Source organism: Rhipicephalus microplus, chromosome 8 (assembly GCF_043290135.1).
Source record: "Rhipicephalus microplus isolate Deutch F79 chromosome 8, USDA_Rmic, whole genome shotgun sequence".
NCBI classification, from domain to species: domain Eukaryota; kingdom Metazoa; phylum Arthropoda; class Arachnida; order Ixodida; family Ixodidae; genus Rhipicephalus; species Rhipicephalus microplus.
This window is the reverse complement of record NC_134707.1, coordinates 5,648,378-5,665,423: the sequence shown is the minus strand read 5'-3', so window position 1 is coordinate 5,665,423 and position 17,046 is coordinate 5,648,378. Positions and strand designations below refer to the sequence as shown.

Below are 17,046 nucleotides of genomic sequence, written 5' to 3'. Positions count from 1 at the left end.
ACATTATTTACTGAAGTTGGTCTACAAGTAAATTTACATTTGCAATGAGCAATCATTGAGCCAGAAATTGGCCTTTCGGAACCAGGTTACAACACTCCAGACTGCCCCAGTATTACAAAGCACTACAATGCATTTCGCACCACTATGTTTTAATCTGCTGCTCCCCTTAAACATGAAGAAAGACTAAGTCTGGATTGCACAGAACACAAACTTTTATTAACACCGGGGAGAAAAATACAGATGAACACATGACTGTGTGAGGTATGTACAAGTGAAAAAAAAAAAACCTTTAAGACTAAGTCCAGCTCAGTCAACCTCTTCCATGCGAGATGCATCTTCATCGTCTCCTTCCAGGGGCGGCATCTCATCAGCTGTGGGCCCTGTGGATGTGTTGTCTCCGGCGCCAGCAACCTCATCCTCGTCAATGCCAAGACCAAGCTTGATCATGCGATAGATGCGGTCCGCATGGAGTTGAGGGTCTTCGAGGGCGAAGCCAGAGCACAGGAGTGCAGTCTCGAAGAGCAGCATGACTAGGTCCTTGACCGCCTTGTCGTTGCGGTCTGCGTCTGCCTTCACCCTCAGGTTCTCCATGATGGGGTGGTCAGGGTTGACTTCCAAGTGCTTCTTGGCTGCCATGTAGCCCATCGTGCTGGAGTCCCTCAGCGCCTGCGCCTTCATGATCCTCTCCATGTTGGCGGTCCAGCCATACTGGGAGGTGACGATGCAGCAGGGAGACTTGACCAGCCGGTTAGAGACAATGACCTTCTCAACCTTCTTGTCCAAAATGTCCTTCATGACCTTGCACAGGTTCTCGAACTTGGTCTTGTTCTCCTCCTGCCGCTTCTTCTCTGCTTCGTCTTCTGGTAGCTCCAGGCCTTCCTTGGTGACAGAGACAAGGGTCTTGCCATCATACTCCTTCAGCTGTTGTACGCAGTACTCGTCGATAGGCTCAATCATGTAGATGACCTCGAGGCCTCGCTCCCGAACCCGCTCCACGAAGGCAGAGTTGGCGACCTGGTCCTTGGACTCGCCTGTGATGAAGTAGATGTGCTTCTGGTTCTCCTTCATGCGAGATGCGTAGTCCTTCAGCGAGCACATCTCATCGCCAGAGGCAGAGGTGTAGTACCGGAGGAACTCTGCAAGCTTCTTTCGGTTTTGAGAGTCTTCGTGAATGCCCAGCTGTAGAAGAGAGAGAAAGTGCATATAGTATAACTGCTACAAGCAAGAGATCAAGTGATAAATAATGTCTAAGAATAAGGCATTATATACAGAGCTTGGGGAAGGTTAAGATGCAATGGATTGAATAACTAGAAGGAATGGGCACTAGACTCAGTCGTTCAGGTCTGGTGGCCAAGACCACAGCCTATAGACTATAGTAACCTTAGAACAATGGTATGTAGGGCACGTACGATAGACCGCGCCAATGGGGCATACAGAGAGAGGCCCTGGCGGATCCGATTAATGCCCTATTTATATCCTTCCATTAAGCACCACCTCACACGTCCCGGCAACAACACCAGCAACCTCCGAAGAGGACCAGTGTTGGTGCTTGTGCACGGCGCGTTTCGTGCTGGAAGGCATAAAAATCTGGAGTCGCAATGAGGGGAGAGAGTTCTCACCTTAATGTTCTTGCTGAACTGCTCGTAGAACTTCTTGTACATGTCGCGATCCTCGGCGATGCTGTCGAAGAGCTCGAGGCACTTCTTGACGAGATTCTTGCGAATCACCTTGAGGATCTTGTTCTGCTGGAGCATCTCTCGGGAAATGTTCAGGGGAAGGTCCTCAGAGTCTACGACGCCCTTGATGAAGTTGAGGTACTCGGGAATGAGGTCCTCGCAGTTGTCCATGATGAAGACCCGGCGCACGTACAGCTTAATGTTGTTCTTCTGCTTGCGGTTTTCAAATAGGTCGAAGGGCGCCCGCTTGGGGACGAAAAGGAGGGCGCGGAACTCGAGCTGACCCTCGACCGAGAAGTGCTTGACAGCCAGGTGGTCCTCCCAGTCGTTGGTGAGGGACTTGTAGAACTCGCCATACTCCTCCTGAGAGATGTCATCCGGGTTGCGCATCCAGATGGGCTTAGTCTTGTTCAGCTCCTCATCCTCGGAGTACTTCTCCTTGATTTTCTTTTTTTTCTTCTTGTCCTTGTCTGCAGACTCGTCGTCATCCTCGACGTCCTCTATCTTGGGCTTGCTCTCCTCGTCAGGCTTCTCCTCAGTCTTTTCCTCTTTTTCCTTCTCTTCCTCCTCGTCGTCCGAGACCTCCTTCTCGCGTTCCTTCTGCACCAACAGCCGGATCGGGTAGCCGATGAACTGGGAATGCTTCTTAACCACATCCTTGATTCGCCTCTCCTCGAGGTACTCCGCCTGGTCCTCCTTCAGGTGAAGCACGATCTTGGTACCGCGACCAAGGGGCTCGGTGTTGTCGGTGCGGATGGTGAAGGAACCGCCGGCCGACGACTCCCAAGTGTACTGCTCGTCGTCATTGTGCTTCGACGTCACGGTTACCTTGTCGGCGACCAGGTAGGCGGAGTAGAAACCCACACCAAACTGACCGATCATGCTGATGTCGGCGCCGGCCTGCAGCGCCTCCATGAAAGCCTTCGTGCCGGACTTGGCGATGGTGCCGAGGTTGTTAATCAGGTCGGCCTTGGTCATACCGATGCCGGTGTCAATGATGGTCAGCGAGCGGTCATCCTTGTTGGGGATGATCTTGATAAAGAGCTCTTTCTGAGCGTCGAGCTTGCTCGGATCCGTGAGGGATTCGTAGCGGATCTTGTCCAGGGCGTCCGACGAGTTGGAGATTAATTCACGAAGGAAGATCTCTTTGTTGGAGTAGAAGGTGTTGATGATAAGGCTCATCAACTGGGCGATCTCCGCCTGGAAGGCGAAGGTCTCCACCTCGCCGGAGTCATCCATGCGCGTTTCCTCAGGCATCTGCACAGAAAGGGAGAGAACTTATGTGAAAACTTCCGTAGCGTCTGAGTAATCGTTCCTCACAAAAAAAAAAAAAAAACTGCGAACCCAAAGAGTACAATTATATTTTCAAAAAAACCCATTACATCGCACGGTGCGAACTATCACAAGTAGGGTTACCAACTTTTAACAAAGGAAGTACAGACCGGGGGGGGGGGGGGGGGCGGCCTTACAAATGTAGCCAGCGAAATTGGTTTTCTTGATTGCAGTATCCTCAGACAAATCCGCTGTCTATTCCCTGTTGCAAAGTCTTAATATGGCACATCACCTGGCTGCACAACGCCGCGAAAATCCGGGACGCCTAGGTGCCGACCACGTTGATAAAAATGATGTACTAATACAGCAGCCTCCGCGCCGATATTTGCAGTAACCGTTAACAAGGGGGCTCCAATGAATCACCGAAACCTACTTACCCTGATCGGACTTCGTCACTAGCAACCGCTGCTAAGCACGGGCAACGAATCGACGATCAGCGAATCGATGAATCTACCTCGCACGCGGCCGGCGCCGGCTTTTAAAGACGCCACCGAATGTTCTGGGTGCTTTGGTTCTGTTGTGTATTGCTGCGCATTTCCGGTGCTGATGCCTACACCTAAAAATAATTTTTAAATAAGTTTATTACTTCACACAAATGCTTATTTGCGCTTTTCAATTTATGTTACAGCAATTTCTGTTGTATGCTAAAAATTTTAATAGATTTAGTGCGTTTTTATTTTTAGAACTATTTACCGGAAACAGTATTATGTGAGCAAACAGGCGCAAATGTCTGGAACCTTCTAGAACTTTCGAGAACAATTGTGATGGAAAGTAGTCCCTGTTCCGGCGGAAGTCGATGTCTGGATGACGTCATGGGCGTTTGTCCGCGCTCTTTTACCGGGCAAGTTTTCGCGAATTTTCTCGTGCAATCGGGATGAAAGTGACGATTAAACGTATGAGTGTGTTTCTGATCCTCAAATTTTTATGCCCTAGCGTCGGCTGCTTTAACGGGTGCACGTTTGTGATCGTTCCCGTTGCTCTTCGTGTTCTTTATTCACCGACATTTCATCCTTTTTGATGCGTTGACGATGCCCAACGTGACAAAACGAGTGTTGATCGTGAAATTGGCAGCCCACTGCCTCAGAATGAAATGCTTCAGATTGGTAGGCGAGATTTATGTTTGTGTTTTACAGATTTAGCAGCGTTGCTTGCCACGCCGTGTAAGCGTTCCAATTAAAAAGCACTGCCGCAGCATTGCGGCGTTGTGCGAACGTCATCGTAATGCGTAGTACGTGCGAGATGTTTGTACAGCGAAATTATGCTTCCAAAACAATCGTTTCTTGCCGATAGAGTATTGGGCAGACTAATCGAAAATGTCGGCTTCGTAACGAACCATGTAGGTTTGCGAGAAGCCGGCGTTGGGTGCAAGACGCCCCTCGTGTTAAAATGAAAAGTGGCGGTGGAGCAATCCCTGCACGACGTGTTTGTACAGTACGGGGCGTTGACCTTCGGAAATAGCAAAATTCGGTAGTGAATTCTCCTTTATTTGATCCTCGGGAGTCTCCGTAGCCCGAACGGGCCGCACTGTGTTGGGCGTTGACTCCGCGTTCGTAGGGCTCGTCTTTAAGTACACGTGTTTCTGCTTGAAACCGATTATAAAATTAAGGCCGAATTACAATTGAAACTATCGAATCGTGTCCGCTAATGTATCGTTTCTCCTCTATTTCGTTGCTCGGTAAAGTTGCACAGACTTCGCAGACTCGATTTTTGTCGCCACAGACGCTACCTCGAGATGTGTCCGAGTTGTAAAAATTCCAATTCTCGCCCGCCGACTTCGCAGGCTGGACGAGTGTAGCTTCTTGGCGTTGGATCGCCAACGACGATAATTGCGGAATATGCCGGGTGGCTTTCGACGGATGCTGTCCCGACTGCAAAATGCCTGGCGATGACTGCCCGCTCGGTAAGAAGAAAGTAGCACTACAAAGGGAGTAGGCGTACGACGTCGTTTTTCGTTCTTTACTGTATCCTTCCCGTGACCGCGCCTTGGAAATAAGCATTCTTCGCAGCAGATGACACCCGTTATCGGGTGGGCGGTTCAAGTGCGATAAGGAGATTTCGCCTGATGCTTAGAACTTTCACTAGTATTTATGCTGCACTAATGTTGGAAACGTGAACCTTTAGACAAGAGAGTTTCTCCGGTGGTGTACTGGACATACCACACTTTAGGCACCGAAAAAACGGAGGAGTTGCTTTCAAGAACAGCTGACTGGCACGAAATGCAAGAATGTTGCAATTATTTCATACATTCTAGACACCTAGCAGTGCCTGATAGGCATTGAGTAGAGTCCAAGTAAGGTGTACACGCACCAAGCAAATATAAGTTGGAAATCCTGCCAAAGTTGTTGACAGCAGCATTGGCATTCTCATGCAGAACACTATTAGATCAGACTAACCACTACGAGAGCTGAAGCTGTTGCTCTGAGACTTGATTCACAGTAGCTTTTGACGAAAGCTTTATGAAAACGTTTTCTTAGTATGTGAGGGAAGGCCTATGTGACGAATTCCGAGTCTCTCTCTCTCTGTACAAATGTTCTTGATGCAACCTAATTGCAACAAATTTTTCACGCCGAGGCGTAGCATGTGTAAAACAGGACACAGAGAAGAACACACGGGACAGGTGCTGACTGAAAACTGAAGTCAATTGAAAACACGCTTCTTTAATTGGTAATAATGTCAAAAGACTTCTTTCCCAGTAAGCTTTGACAAAAGCTTTATGAGAACATTTTCACAGCAAGCGAGAAAACGCATATGTGACGAATTCAGAGTCACTCTCCATACTAATCTTCTCAATACAAATTTACTTAATTTGCTTACTGAAATAGTGTTTTTTTTGCCTGAGTTAGTGTATATCTGGGACCTAGTCTTCACCTAAATGCCTGCTTAATTGTCTCGTTGCAGTGTGGGGCCAGTGTTCGCACTGCTTCCACATCCACTGCATCATGAAGTGGCTCAACTCCCAGCAGGTGCAGCAGCTCTGCCCCATGTGCCGCCAGGAGTGGAAGTTCAAGGAGTAACTCAAATGGCTTGTGTTCTCATTGGCCGCTGGCTCAGCTGTGGGATGCATTTTTTCTGCAAAACGGCCTTGTATTAAATGCAGCGTGAAGGTATTGTTGACAAAATATCTCTGCTTTTGCCACCTGAGGCATGGTATTCTAAAAATACTTTTTCTTTTGCGAGTTAGTGCTTGCATAGCGAATATAAGGGAGAAATGCTGCCAGTCTTGTTGACTACAGCATTTGTGCTCATGCAGAACTTTGTTAGATCAGCCTAACCATGCCAAGAGATGAAACTGAATGTTGCTCTGAGACCACTTCTTATTAGCCTTTGAGTGTTATTGATGTAACAGTTTTGACTGTTGTAGATTTTGAGTTATAGATTGGGTCAGTGACGCATCTATGACTTCGTATTCCACAGAAATGCGCTTACTCGATAACGTGTTATAGTGACCATGCCACTTCATGTCGTTTGTTGTCTCTTCATGCATGGCCTTTTTTCCTGTATGTTTCTTGAGGTGCCATTAAACACTTCATAGACGGCACTTCATGTTCTCTCTTGATCCTTCCTATTTTCACGAAATGTATTGTCTGCCACAGTCAAGTGTATTAAGCAAAATCAGCATGGACTAAGCCAAAGATGAAAAGGCCGAATCACAGGAAGTTCTAAAGTAATTGACAGCAATTAAACGAGGGATTCCGCTTAGACTTGTGTTTGCCAGAGCAGGAACTAAGAAAGACTAGGCCACCTTTCAAAATATTAAAATTGGCAGCTGTTCAATAACTTCTCATCATACCTTAGGGAGGGTGTTCATGAGACTAAAAGCACGTGGTGCAAATAGATTCCATGTGATGTGGTGCAGGCATGTTTGTATTATGCATCAGTCTTCTAATATTCCTAGGTACATTAGCATTGCATTAGTCTTTTTAGGGTAAATTTGTATTGGAGTCAGTACTATGAATGCCAAGCGTGTGTGAGTAGCATTGTGCCTCAGCAACACAGGAAATAATTTTTAAGCAAATTATCAGACCATCTCATACAAAGCAGTGTAAGACTGATCTTCAAGCCTGGCAGTATTGTGGAAGGTCGAACTACCAATGCGTTTGCACAAGCACTTCCATTGTACAGTGAACGCTCATTGTTTCGTATTTAAAGGGCACTAGAAAATTGTTCGAATTAGCAGGCGGGCATAGAATTAACTCTCATTGTGCCATACTGCACAGGCAGAACCCAAAGATGCCGCCTCTGGACTTATTGTGCATTGGGCGATACTACATGTTCGCGACAGGCAGTTTGGTAAATTAAGTTCATAGAAATAAGGTAACAACATTAATTGATTGGTCAATGATAAGCCAGAAACAGCGGCTACATGCATTCGTGTGGGCACTGAGTCTTAATGTCGAGATACATGATGCTCTTAATTCTCCAAAATAGTTTTATTTGCGTAGCAGAGTTCATGCTATAAAAACTAAAAGTAATCAGTGATTTTGTTGCACTTTATTTGTCAGAGCTCCATGATCATCGTTTTCAGTTTGCCAAGAAGCTCACTAGTGGAATTCAATTCTCAGAGTCAAAATTCTTCCCTGCAGAGAACTGCTGCTGTTTCGCATGTGTAATAAATTTGGTTTGGCTTCAACTTTTTGCAATACATTGTGATCACTCTGAGCTGACTTCTGCGAGGAGCAATGAAAACCGTGGGCTCCCAGTTCAAATTAGGGTAGACATGGTTCTTTAAACTCGTTTCTTCTTTTTTTTTTTGTGGATAGTTGAACAGAATGAAATTTAATACACTTTTCAAATTTTTTTCTGCAGATTGTAAGCTCTGCAAGCTTCTTTTGAATACATTTTCTAATTTATTTCGGTCAGCTCGTGTGGTGTGGCACACTTGTGTCTAAATTCCTTTTATAAATTATAATACTTTGTTTTGTATTTTATACCAGTCGCGCCTTCTAACAGTCTTATGTGGAAACTGGCAGTACTGTGTGAACAAATAGCACGCAGAATTTTAAGGTGAGCAGGCAGGTTGCTGTGGCGAAATCCTAGTTCATGAATCTGTAGTACTCAAGATGCAATTTCTGATTGTGCCAGTGCAGCATTGGCTCAGTCGGAAACGGCGTCTTTTAGTACTGCTTGGTAATTCCTGCAAACTATTTCATACCCTGTGTTCTGGCTGGAAGACAAATAGCAGAATCAAAGGTGAGAGTGCAAACGTGGCTTTGTGGTGATTTGACCTGGTGAATTGAGCGATGCAGCTCTAGTCTGTAGGACTGGGCAAACAAAATGATGGGTAACGCAATTAGAAGTGTGTGGTCGAGGTCAGTGTGCCAGGTTTTTGCAATTAGAGTGCTCACAGAATCAAGCCTGCTATGCACTCACAAATGGATAAAAAATAGTGCTGTTCTGTGAAAGTATAGTACTAAAATAATGAAAGCTTGATCTATTAATCAGCGATGATAGAGAAAAAAAAAAAGGCTTATGGTATTGACCAGAAGTACAGGCCAGGCACCGGTGGGATTCGAACCCACGATCTCCTGTTTACTAGACAGGCGCTTTAACCAACTAAGCCACGGCGCCAACGAACCTGAGGTACATAAGAGTCTATCTTCAACAAATGTCGTTTTATTAATAGCATTTAGTGTTTTACATGATTGTAATTGTGATATTTTTGTTGCATTAAGTAAATTTCAGCGCTCTGTCTCTGCTTTTATCTCTCTTTCAAGGACCAAGTTGTGAAGTTGTGCCCTTGTCGACTAACTAGTCTGCCGGCTGCAGTGACCTGTTCTACAATAACGCCGCAGCGTAGCCAAATTGCTTTCGTCGGCAGCTGTGTACGCGTATTGTGATTGTAACCCTATTATTTAAGATATGAAATCCATCCCATGTTTAAAGAGTGAACCGTTTTGCTGGCTTTCAGAATTGCACGCACAATAAAACGAGCCACACCAAGCCTTGCCAATTCGTAGCCAATCTGAGAAAAGCCAATCCTTTGCTATTGCAAAATGTTCCATGCGTTTACATGTTAGCCGATGTCATGTCTGTAGGTGAATGGTCGTGAACTTTCGCCTGTTTTCGAACGACAGCGGCTCTGCCAGCGTCCGGAGCAACGCAGGAACTCGAAATCCGCAGAGGTCGAAGCGGAGCATCGCAACTGTGCGTCGGAGAGCGTTGATGAATCGGTAGCAGCGGCGACTTCCTAGGGCGCAGCGTCAAGGGCAAGAGAGTGAGTAGCCGCTCTTGTGCCTCCCATGGCTACTCGGCGTGCCGGACTCGGTCACTTAATAACGGAGGCGGGCATATTGCGCGCGCTCGTTCACACCGTTTTCAACCACTTGCCTCCGGAGAGCGGCTTGGGCCGAGTGCGCAAGGTGTGTCGTGCCGTTCGACGTCTTCTTTCGCGGTCGCGACAGTCTCTTAACAAGCCGCTGGCGGCCCAAGCCGTCGCGGACTGCGAGTTAGCGGCCGCGTACATATTGCAGCGAATGCAAAACGGCCACCAAATCGAGACTCTCCTGCTGCTTCTCGCGTCCATTGCGCGTGTGCGCAGCCTCTGCCAGCGGCTGGTCAAGGAGCGGAGCAGCACGCCGGAGGACGTGTCCAAGTTGAAGCGTCTGTATCGCCGCTTGCGCAGGAACGGTTGCGAGAAGCCGGTGTTATTGAAACGCACATGCGTACGCGCTCTGCGTTCCGTTCGCGCGGGCCGCAGTAGCTTCGCCGAGGCGGCCCGAAAAATGCGTGCCGTGTGTGGTGTGTGAACAGTGTGGCGAGTTTTAAAACCCGAAGCCTCTTCCCCCTGCACTGTTGTCTTGCAGTGGCGGTCCCCCCCAAAATCTCCATAGATGAAAATCCTCGCCTGCCTAGCAAGCATAGTCAAAACACAACGCACAAGTTATGTGCATCTCTGCCCCCTGAAGGAACACAGTTGTTGTCGGTGCCCCTCCCCAGAACAAAGAAAAAAAAAATCTGGCCTGGCGCATCTCCTGGAACAGTGTAGGGGGAGCTTTAAAACCTGAAACTTGTTCCCCCGCACTGTTGTTTTGCAGTGGCGGTGAAGGGTGGTATGCCGGGTACCGCTGTGCTGATCTCCGCCGGATGGTTGACGGTCGTCTACTGGGGTTGGCTCAAGATTGCCCGGAACGACATGTTCGTGCCTGCCGAGGAAAGGAAGCCTCTGCCACACGAACTGCTTTACAACTACTTCACGACAGGCCGGTGGAACGGCAACTCCGAGCCGGCAGAGCCGGATGGCGACAGTAAAGGAACGTAGGAAGTGTGTTACTGGAGTCTCTTACTTTAGCTGCAGTGCAGTTACAGGGACACTAAAGGGAACAATGACTCAGTTTAGATTGATAAAACGCACTCTGAAAATTCTAATGCCACATGTTTTGCTGTCATAAGTTCATTATTACAAAGGAAATCGAGATGAAAGTTTCTTTTTTAAAGGGAGCACAAAACTCCTGCACATGACGTTGGAAAGTTTTAAAATGTATTTTAGGTATTTTTGTGGCATTGGCTCGATAAAATTTTCTGAAACTCCACATGGTAAGTCTGTGGCAGCCACAGATTACAATGTACTTCAATTTGATCAATTGTAATCTATGTAGAACCAAGTAGATGCCTTGAAGACATTACTTCACTCTGTTTGGTGCGGGAGTCTCAACGTAGCATCGCCACCTGCATTTTCTTTTCCCGCATTTTCTCGCTTACTAGGAGCTGTATTGCAGTAAGAGCGGTGTTTTCGGGATTGTGAAATTGTACTTTACTTATACGCGGAATATTGTTTTGCTCTTCAGTGTCTTTCTGAGGGGCGGCACTTTCGTCTCATGCCTCAAGTTGGGGCCATGCAGGTCCAACCTGTGATGCACATATATCGAGCAGCCTGTGCATTTCTAATGCCAGCACATTCCTCCACCCGTGAACGCCAGCGTTGTCCGAAGCCCAAATCGTTTGTCCGAGCCAGCCAAGCGACAGCGAAACACCAGCACTTGGAGTTACGCACTCTGCTCGGAACAGCAAGCAGCAGAAATGAAGAGCGTACAACAGCAGATAGATAATCACGAACAAAATCAGATAATAATGTTGGCCGGCCGTACAAACACGGGCTCAAGAGAGAAGACACCATAAGCATTGGTGGTATCTTTTATGTCCATGTTTGCCCGCCCAGTCTTTGCAACATAATAACCTACCTAGAAAAGATAATTGCAAAACTGCAGGAACCCCATACCAGGACGAATTTTTCGGCAACTAAAGAGCTCTTCTTTCTAAGAAATCCATACAGATTTCCTTGTGGCTTCATGCTAAAACAGGTGGTTGTCTTTCCCTTTCTTAACCCTTCCGCCACCTTGCGAGCTTCCGCTGAACTCGTTTGCAACACTTGTGTCTATGTGCTTCGAGTTGTCAATGAATTTGCCCTGGCACTCTCAATTGCTTAGCTTCTTGGTTAGCTCGATTGGTAGAGCGACCGCCTCGGAAAGGCATTGGTCTTGGGTTCGAGAATGCGGACCAGGACGGATTTTTTGGCAACAAAAAAGCTTTTCTTTCCGAGCAATCTATACGGATTTCCTTGTGGCTTTGTGCTACAATGGGTGGTAGTCTTCTTTCTCCTTCTTAAGAAAAGAACATAAAATGTTATATAATATCATGTTCTCACACGTAAAACACAAAGGAACATATAACAAGAACAGGTGAATAAATGCTCTGCAGTGCGTACAGCTCTCACTTAGGGTGGAACTGATTTTGGTTTTTCTTTTATTATTGTTCCTGTGTTGGGCCCTCATCTGGTAAGCTCAGTCCGCGAGCTTGCAGCGCACACTGCACTTGGACGCGAGTCTCGCGCACTTGCGTCGCACCTGCACGGCCGGCGAGCAAGTCCCTCTCGAGCTGAACCAACCGGCCGGACAGTTCAGACAGCTCCGACCGATCGCTGCCCTCTGCAAAACTGCAGGCACCCCTGTAAAGAAAGGGACAGAAGAAATTCACAGACTAATACAATACTGCCTAATGTGAATTCTGAGCACAGCTTGCTTGTCCCTCTGTCCTGGCTCTTACTCACTAAGGGGGATTGGTTAAGAAGGCGGTGAGTAATGTAAGTGAAAAATTAAGGTCTATGCACAGCTTCGTGTTGGGGCAAGGTAAACTGCGTTTGAAGTTTTGGCTATCTGCAAGGTACCCCACTATGCCAAAAATCATAATTTTTGTGAAGTAGGACAGAACCTATTGCAACATTATAAGTCTCTATGGACAAGCGAGGTACCTGCTACACATCTGTAAGGTATTATGTGCGCTTTGTTGATGCTGTATGTGGCTGATAACTGTGTAGAATTATGGCTGAGCACTTTGCAGTGGGTGGGAGAAATCAAACCACACACAATTAGCATCGTCTTAAGACTGGATGTTATTTGACTCTTCTGCCACGCTACATTACGTAAGCTAACGCGATTTTTTGCCCGACATGACATTTGTATAAGGTATTTTATAACAAAAGTTGTTATGGAGATTACAACAAAGGCCATTTTCGACGCTGTAGCTGTCTGCCGCGGGTGTTCGTACGTGCTAGTGCTCAAAAAAAAAAATAATAATAATCCAGGATAGACAGGGGTATGAACCTTGGTACTCTACATGGCAGCCCTGTATTCTACCACAGAACCATGCCGGTGCTCGAAACTCCCCTGCGAAAAGACCCTATGCAGGCGTTAAGTCGGGAAGGAACTGGATCGACATATGCAGTATGGCATGGTAGAGAAGTTACGTAACGACCAGACACCACACAGTGTTAATTTTCTAACCAAGTGTCGCGCAATACGAATTGTGTAACAAGTGGGTCGTTGAATATTTCCATCCCATCACTAAGGGCTCAGACACTGCATTAACAAAATGCACATAATGCCTTGCAAATGCATAGCAGATACCTTTGACGAATAATAGCATACTGGTTGCTTCCGAATTTGACAAAAATGACAATTTATAGTGAAGTAGGTACCCTGCAAGCGTACTTTTAGTAGAAGACCCAAGAAAGCTTACGTGTTCTAGAAATGCTGCACTTCCAGGTTTCGCTATGACTGTGCTGCGCTTTCCACACAAACCTGGAATTTTTCGCAAACGAGTTTCAGGCACCAACGTAGCTCAGTGGTGAAATGCAGAAGGTCTGGAGAACGGCTGCCTAAGAGCTACCTTCTAAAGGATCTGTAGCGCATTTACACTTTTTGCAAGAATCCATGGGGCTCCACTAGAAGGGTAGAAATATTAATTACCAGAGTACGATGCCAAGTCCACCCTCCTACTCAATACTTACCTTCACAAGTCTGGCGTGACACATTCACATTTATGCCTCTACTGCAATGAAAGTGAATCTCTGCATCATTTCTTTTCAACATGGCAGACATTCATATATCAAAGGAAGCGATCAATAGAGCAACCCATCTGAAAAATTGCTTCTGGTAGTTTTTTTTTTTTTTGCTGCTACACTGAGTTTTACAACAACAGGAGCGTGTGGGATGCCATATGTGATTTACTATGTAATAATTAATGGGGCTTAATGTCCCAAAATCACGATATAATCGAGAGATGCCATAGTGCGGGGCTCTGGGAATTTTGACCATCTGGGGTTCTTTAATGTGCACCTAAGTACATCGGCCTCAACCATTTTCGCCCACATTGAAAGTGTAACTTGGGATTTGAACACTCGACTACTATAACCACTAGACGACCGCAGTGAATGTTACTTCCAATGCAAGAAAAAAAAGAAACTAATTTTAAGCCAGTCTAACTGCCGTTCCTTCTGTTGATTAAACTGATCATTTGATTTTCCTTGTTTAGATTATTATTGAGTTATTCACTAAGATCTCATTTCTAAAACTACTTATTTTACCAAGAATTCTAATTTACAAAACTATATACATCTGCTTTATCAAATCCTTACCAAATCAGTAACTTGGTTGTGCCAAGTTACTGATGAACAACCAACCACTTCACCTACTGCACACTTCGTAATGAATTTCAATTAATACAATTGGGGGCCACACTTTTTGAAAGACATAAGGAGCCAGTGTAAGTTGCTCTCATATTTGTTATCATTTATCATCATTCTCGGCCTGCTTTGGCCCCATGCAGGACAAAGGCCTCCCCCAGTGATCTCCAGTTTACCCTATCGTGTGAGCTGGTTCCATTTTATCCCTGTGAACTTTTCAATTTTGCCACTACGTCCCCCTCCCTTTCTCAACTTTCATCCCTTGGTAACCATCCTGTTGCTTGTACTGGCCATCAGCTATCTCTTCTATGCATTGTGTGGCCAGCCCAAGTCCAATTCTTTCACTTGATGACAACTGGAATACCCACTTCCCCTTCGTTCCCAAACCAATTATGATGTCCTCTAGTTTTCCATGTTACGTTTACGATTTCCTGTTCTACTGCACACTGCATTGTCCTTCAATTTTTCTTAAATGTCCTGATTTTTCAGCCACATATGCTAGAACTGGCAGTATGCCGCAATTGTATACTTTTCACCTTGGAAACAGCACAAGACTGCGTATCATTACTTGGGAGCTTTACCACAATATTTAAGCCCATACTTATTCTTTCATGAATCTCCCTTTTCCGAGCTCCCTCCTCTATTAGTAAATAAGCTATGGTCAGATGCAATGTTCAAAGTCCGGGGCAATTCATCCTCAAAGGCATATACACACAAGCTTGCACCAATGGGTGCACACTCTAGGCTGATGTCGTGAGTCGGGCGGTAAGCGACTCTGCCTTCCGAGAAGATTGCAAAGTGCAGTGGAACTATTTCTTCAGTCGCAGAGGCAATCAGCTGCTGCGCTTCAGTCATCTGGGCAGGGCTTTCCAGTCTTCTTAAGTTGTGTTAAACTATAGGAGTAAATGTTCTGCAGACTCTAACGGTAATCTCCAACAGTGAGCCCTTTCTCCAGACTACTCAGCATTATATTCATCTCGAGCATATTCACATTTAGTCCTACTTCATTACATTCTTGGTTCAAGTATCATCTTAATAGCACAATGTCATCTGCAGATCATAGGTTGCCGAGATAGTCAATTTTTATTCTTGTTTCTGCACAGTCCACTTGATTAAATACTTCAAAACATTCAGTGAACAAAGGAGAGATTGCATCTCCTTGTATGATTCCCTTTTAAACCTATTTTTTTTTTCCTTCTTTTGTGATGAAGCAGAATAGCTGTTTAGTTCTTGTAGATCAAGCTACATGTTTCCAGTACTCCTTGGTGACTTAGTTCTTCCAAGATTGGGTGTGTTTCTATAGAGTCAAAAGCAAGTATATAAGTTAAGTTTGTTGTATTCTGCAGATACCTCGCTCGCCTGCTTGATGACAACGGTGATCCAACAAGGTGTATTGTTGCCTGGAACCATCATGCTCTCTAGGTTGGTTAAAACCAAATAGATCTCTCATCCCATTGAAAACCACTTCCCTACACATTTTGTATGTGACAGAACAGTCAATTGCTTTGTGCCTCTCCTCGTCTCCTTCCTTGTAGCTTTCTGTACGTCACACCGCATCAGGGATGAGCCCACCTTTGACCAAACGACAACGGCCCGTCGACGTCATATGACGTCACAAAGTTCGAAGATCTGTGACGTCATTAGTGATGCAGGTAACGTGGGCTCTTCGTAACACTTTATTCACCTGCCATGTCCCGCTCAAGGGGGTGACGCTGCTGCATCATCAAAACTAGACAAACGAATGGCACAGCACGATCGTTCGTGTTTAGTCGGTTATTTCGTCCGAGATTACCATATCAACGTTTCTACAATCAGCTGAGTGGATGAAGGATAACACATCGCTCAAGACGAGACGAGATGATAACAAGGACTATCTAAGCGCCGTTTTATACTTCATCTGCCGTGCTCACGTATCATAATCCGCTCAGCTTGCGCCACGGTAATCAGCGGTAACTGACCGGACGAGGCCTCTCCAGACGGCGACTTGGCGTATCAGCTGAAAACCCTCGCGGAATCCCTGGTTGAAGCCGGCCTGGAGTGCGCGCTCCTTGCCCTCGGCTATGCCGTCGCGAAGCCCGTCCTGGTCCCGCGCTGCCTGCAGCCGCTGCCACTCGACGTCCGCTACACGGGCTTCCCAGTCGTCTTCGTCCATCGTGGTCACTACCGTCGTTCAGCCATTGCTTTCTCAGGGCACACGGCTAGCAAAGTGCGCTAACTTCGTCCTCGAAAGCAATTCATCCAGTTCCCTGTAGCTCATTCCGAAAACGGCTAGAAAGGGGTCTTTTTTACTTACTTATATTGGATTAGTTTGGTTCGGCGATGTTGATGTTGATAGAGCTGTATTGTTTGTTCGCACATGCGCACAATAGTAGAAGTGCTGTAATTAGCGTTTTTGTTTTCGCACGCAACGCCTCCTTCAGTTTTTTTTTTTTTTTTCGCATTCGCGCGTGTCATGAAGTAACTATAACGTGCTTCCGTCAATAAATAAAGAAAATCTGTAGACACCATGCTTCCATGATTAGAATGTTTTAGAACCAGTGCATCACGGATGCATTGTTCCAGAACTTCCACTTAAGCCAACCACTTCGACCACTTTTAGTGGTCCCTTGAAGTTAACTCAAGTACACTCAAGGGAGAGCTAGAAGCATCCCCCAAGGTCAAGGTGGACGTGCGGTGGGGTCCTCAGGGAATATCGGCATGCCTTCCAGCCCGTTGCTTGTTTGGTCGCGAACATGCTGCTAAAGAAACGTGCTCACCTGATCTTATAAAAGCTATCTGTACTTTTTTGTACCCTCCACTGATACATCCAACCACTGCTACCTTAACCTTTCCAATGAACAGCCGTCAGCACCTTTAACACGAACACTTCGATGCGTGGCCAGGGATAGTTTGATTGAAGCCAGCCACGAAGTGCTGGGCGCTTTTGCCGAGACAATACCTCGGTAGGCATGGATAGTATGTCGGCATGTATGGTTAGCATCTTGGCAACAGAACCCAAACGTACGTGGTGTCAGCGTCAATCAAATTGCTGCAGGACTGTACATCAAAGAGCTAGCCAGAATACTTTACCCACTGATATCG

At 46.2% G+C, this 17,046-nt stretch overlaps 3 protein-coding genes and 1 non-coding gene across 10 annotated transcripts; 1 reads left to right on the top strand and 3 right to left on the bottom strand.

The window, feature by feature from the left end:
- Positions 1–194: 194 nt before the first annotated feature.
- Positions 195–3,525, bottom strand: Hsp83 (Heat shock protein 83). The gene is made up of 3 exons (XM_037416102.2): positions 3,386–3,525; positions 1,620–2,933; positions 195–1,179 (listed from the first exon to the last, which is right to left on the bottom strand). Exons 2-3 carry the CDS (start codon positions 2,931–2,933, stop codon positions 307–309), a joined length of 2,187 nt encoding a protein of 728 aa, XP_037271999.2. The 5' UTR covers positions 3,386–3,525; the 3' UTR covers positions 195–306.
- Positions 3,526–3,754: 229 nt separating this feature from the next.
- On the top strand, positions 3,755–10,277 carry lmgA (anaphase promoting complex subunit lemming A). Of its 7 annotated transcripts, none has more exons than XR_012885457.1 (5): positions 3,755–3,901; positions 4,789–4,908; positions 5,907–6,112; positions 8,723–9,222; positions 10,043–10,277. XR_012885457.1 is itself a non-coding variant. In XM_037416105.2 (3 exons), exons 1-3 carry the CDS (start codon positions 3,883–3,885, stop codon positions 6,020–6,022), a joined length of 255 nt encoding a protein of 84 aa, XP_037272002.1. In that variant the 5' UTR covers positions 3,755–3,882; the 3' UTR covers positions 6,023–7,638. The 7 variants fall into 7 exon arrangements, 2 of the variants coding, with proteins under 2 accessions (XP_037272002.1, XP_037272000.1); XR_012885454.1 differs by having other exon boundaries at positions 3,762–3,849; XR_012885458.1 differs by lacking the exon at positions 3,755–3,901 and adding an exon at positions 3,940–4,111.
- Positions 8,503–8,576, bottom strand: TRNAT-AGU (transfer RNA threonine (anticodon AGU)). Its single transcript has one exon. It is a non-coding gene; the product is annotated as a tRNA-Thr (tRNA).
- Positions 10,278–11,688: 1,411 nt separating the features above from the next.
- Positions 11,689–16,251, bottom strand: LOC119164006 (uncharacterized). Its single transcript, XM_037416101.2, has 2 exons — positions 15,924–16,251; positions 11,689–11,949 (listed from the first exon to the last, which is right to left on the bottom strand). The coding sequence occupies exons 1-2, from the start codon at positions 16,115–16,117 to the stop codon at positions 11,751–11,753; spliced, it is 393 nt and encodes a 130-aa protein (XP_037271998.2). The 5' UTR covers positions 16,118–16,251; the 3' UTR covers positions 11,689–11,750.
- Between the last annotated feature and the right edge of the window lie 795 nt (positions 16,252–17,046).

Bases quoted from the DNA above. Each gene is read 5' to 3' on its own strand.
- Hsp83 (XM_037416102.2), bottom strand. From the start codon at position 2,933: ATGCCTGAGGAAACGCGCATGGATGACTCCGGCGAGGTGGAGACCTTC. The intron at 1,180-1,619 runs GTGAGAACTCTC...TCTCTTCTACAG, and splicing joins AGTTCAGCAAGAACATTAAG to CTGGGCATTCACGAAGACTC.
- lmgA (XM_037416103.2), top strand. From the start codon at position 3,813: ATGACGTCATGGGCGTTTGTCCGCGCTCTTTTACCGG. The intron at 3,850-4,788 runs GCAAGTTTTCGC...CCGACTTCGCAG, and splicing joins TGTCCGCGCTCTTTTACCGG to GCTGGACGAGTGTAGCTTCT. The intron at 4,909-5,906 runs GTAAGAAGAAAG...GTCTCGTTGCAG, and splicing joins TGGCGATGACTGCCCGCTCG to TGTGGGGCCAGTGTTCGCAC.
- LOC119164006 (XM_037416101.2), bottom strand. From the start codon at position 16,117: ATGGACGAAGACGACTGGGAAGCCCGTGTAGCGGACGTCGAGTGGCAG. The intron at 11,950-15,923 runs GTCAGTTACCGC...CTTTCTTTACAG, and splicing joins GTCTGGAGAGGCCTCGTCCG to GGGTGCCTGCAGTTTTGCAG.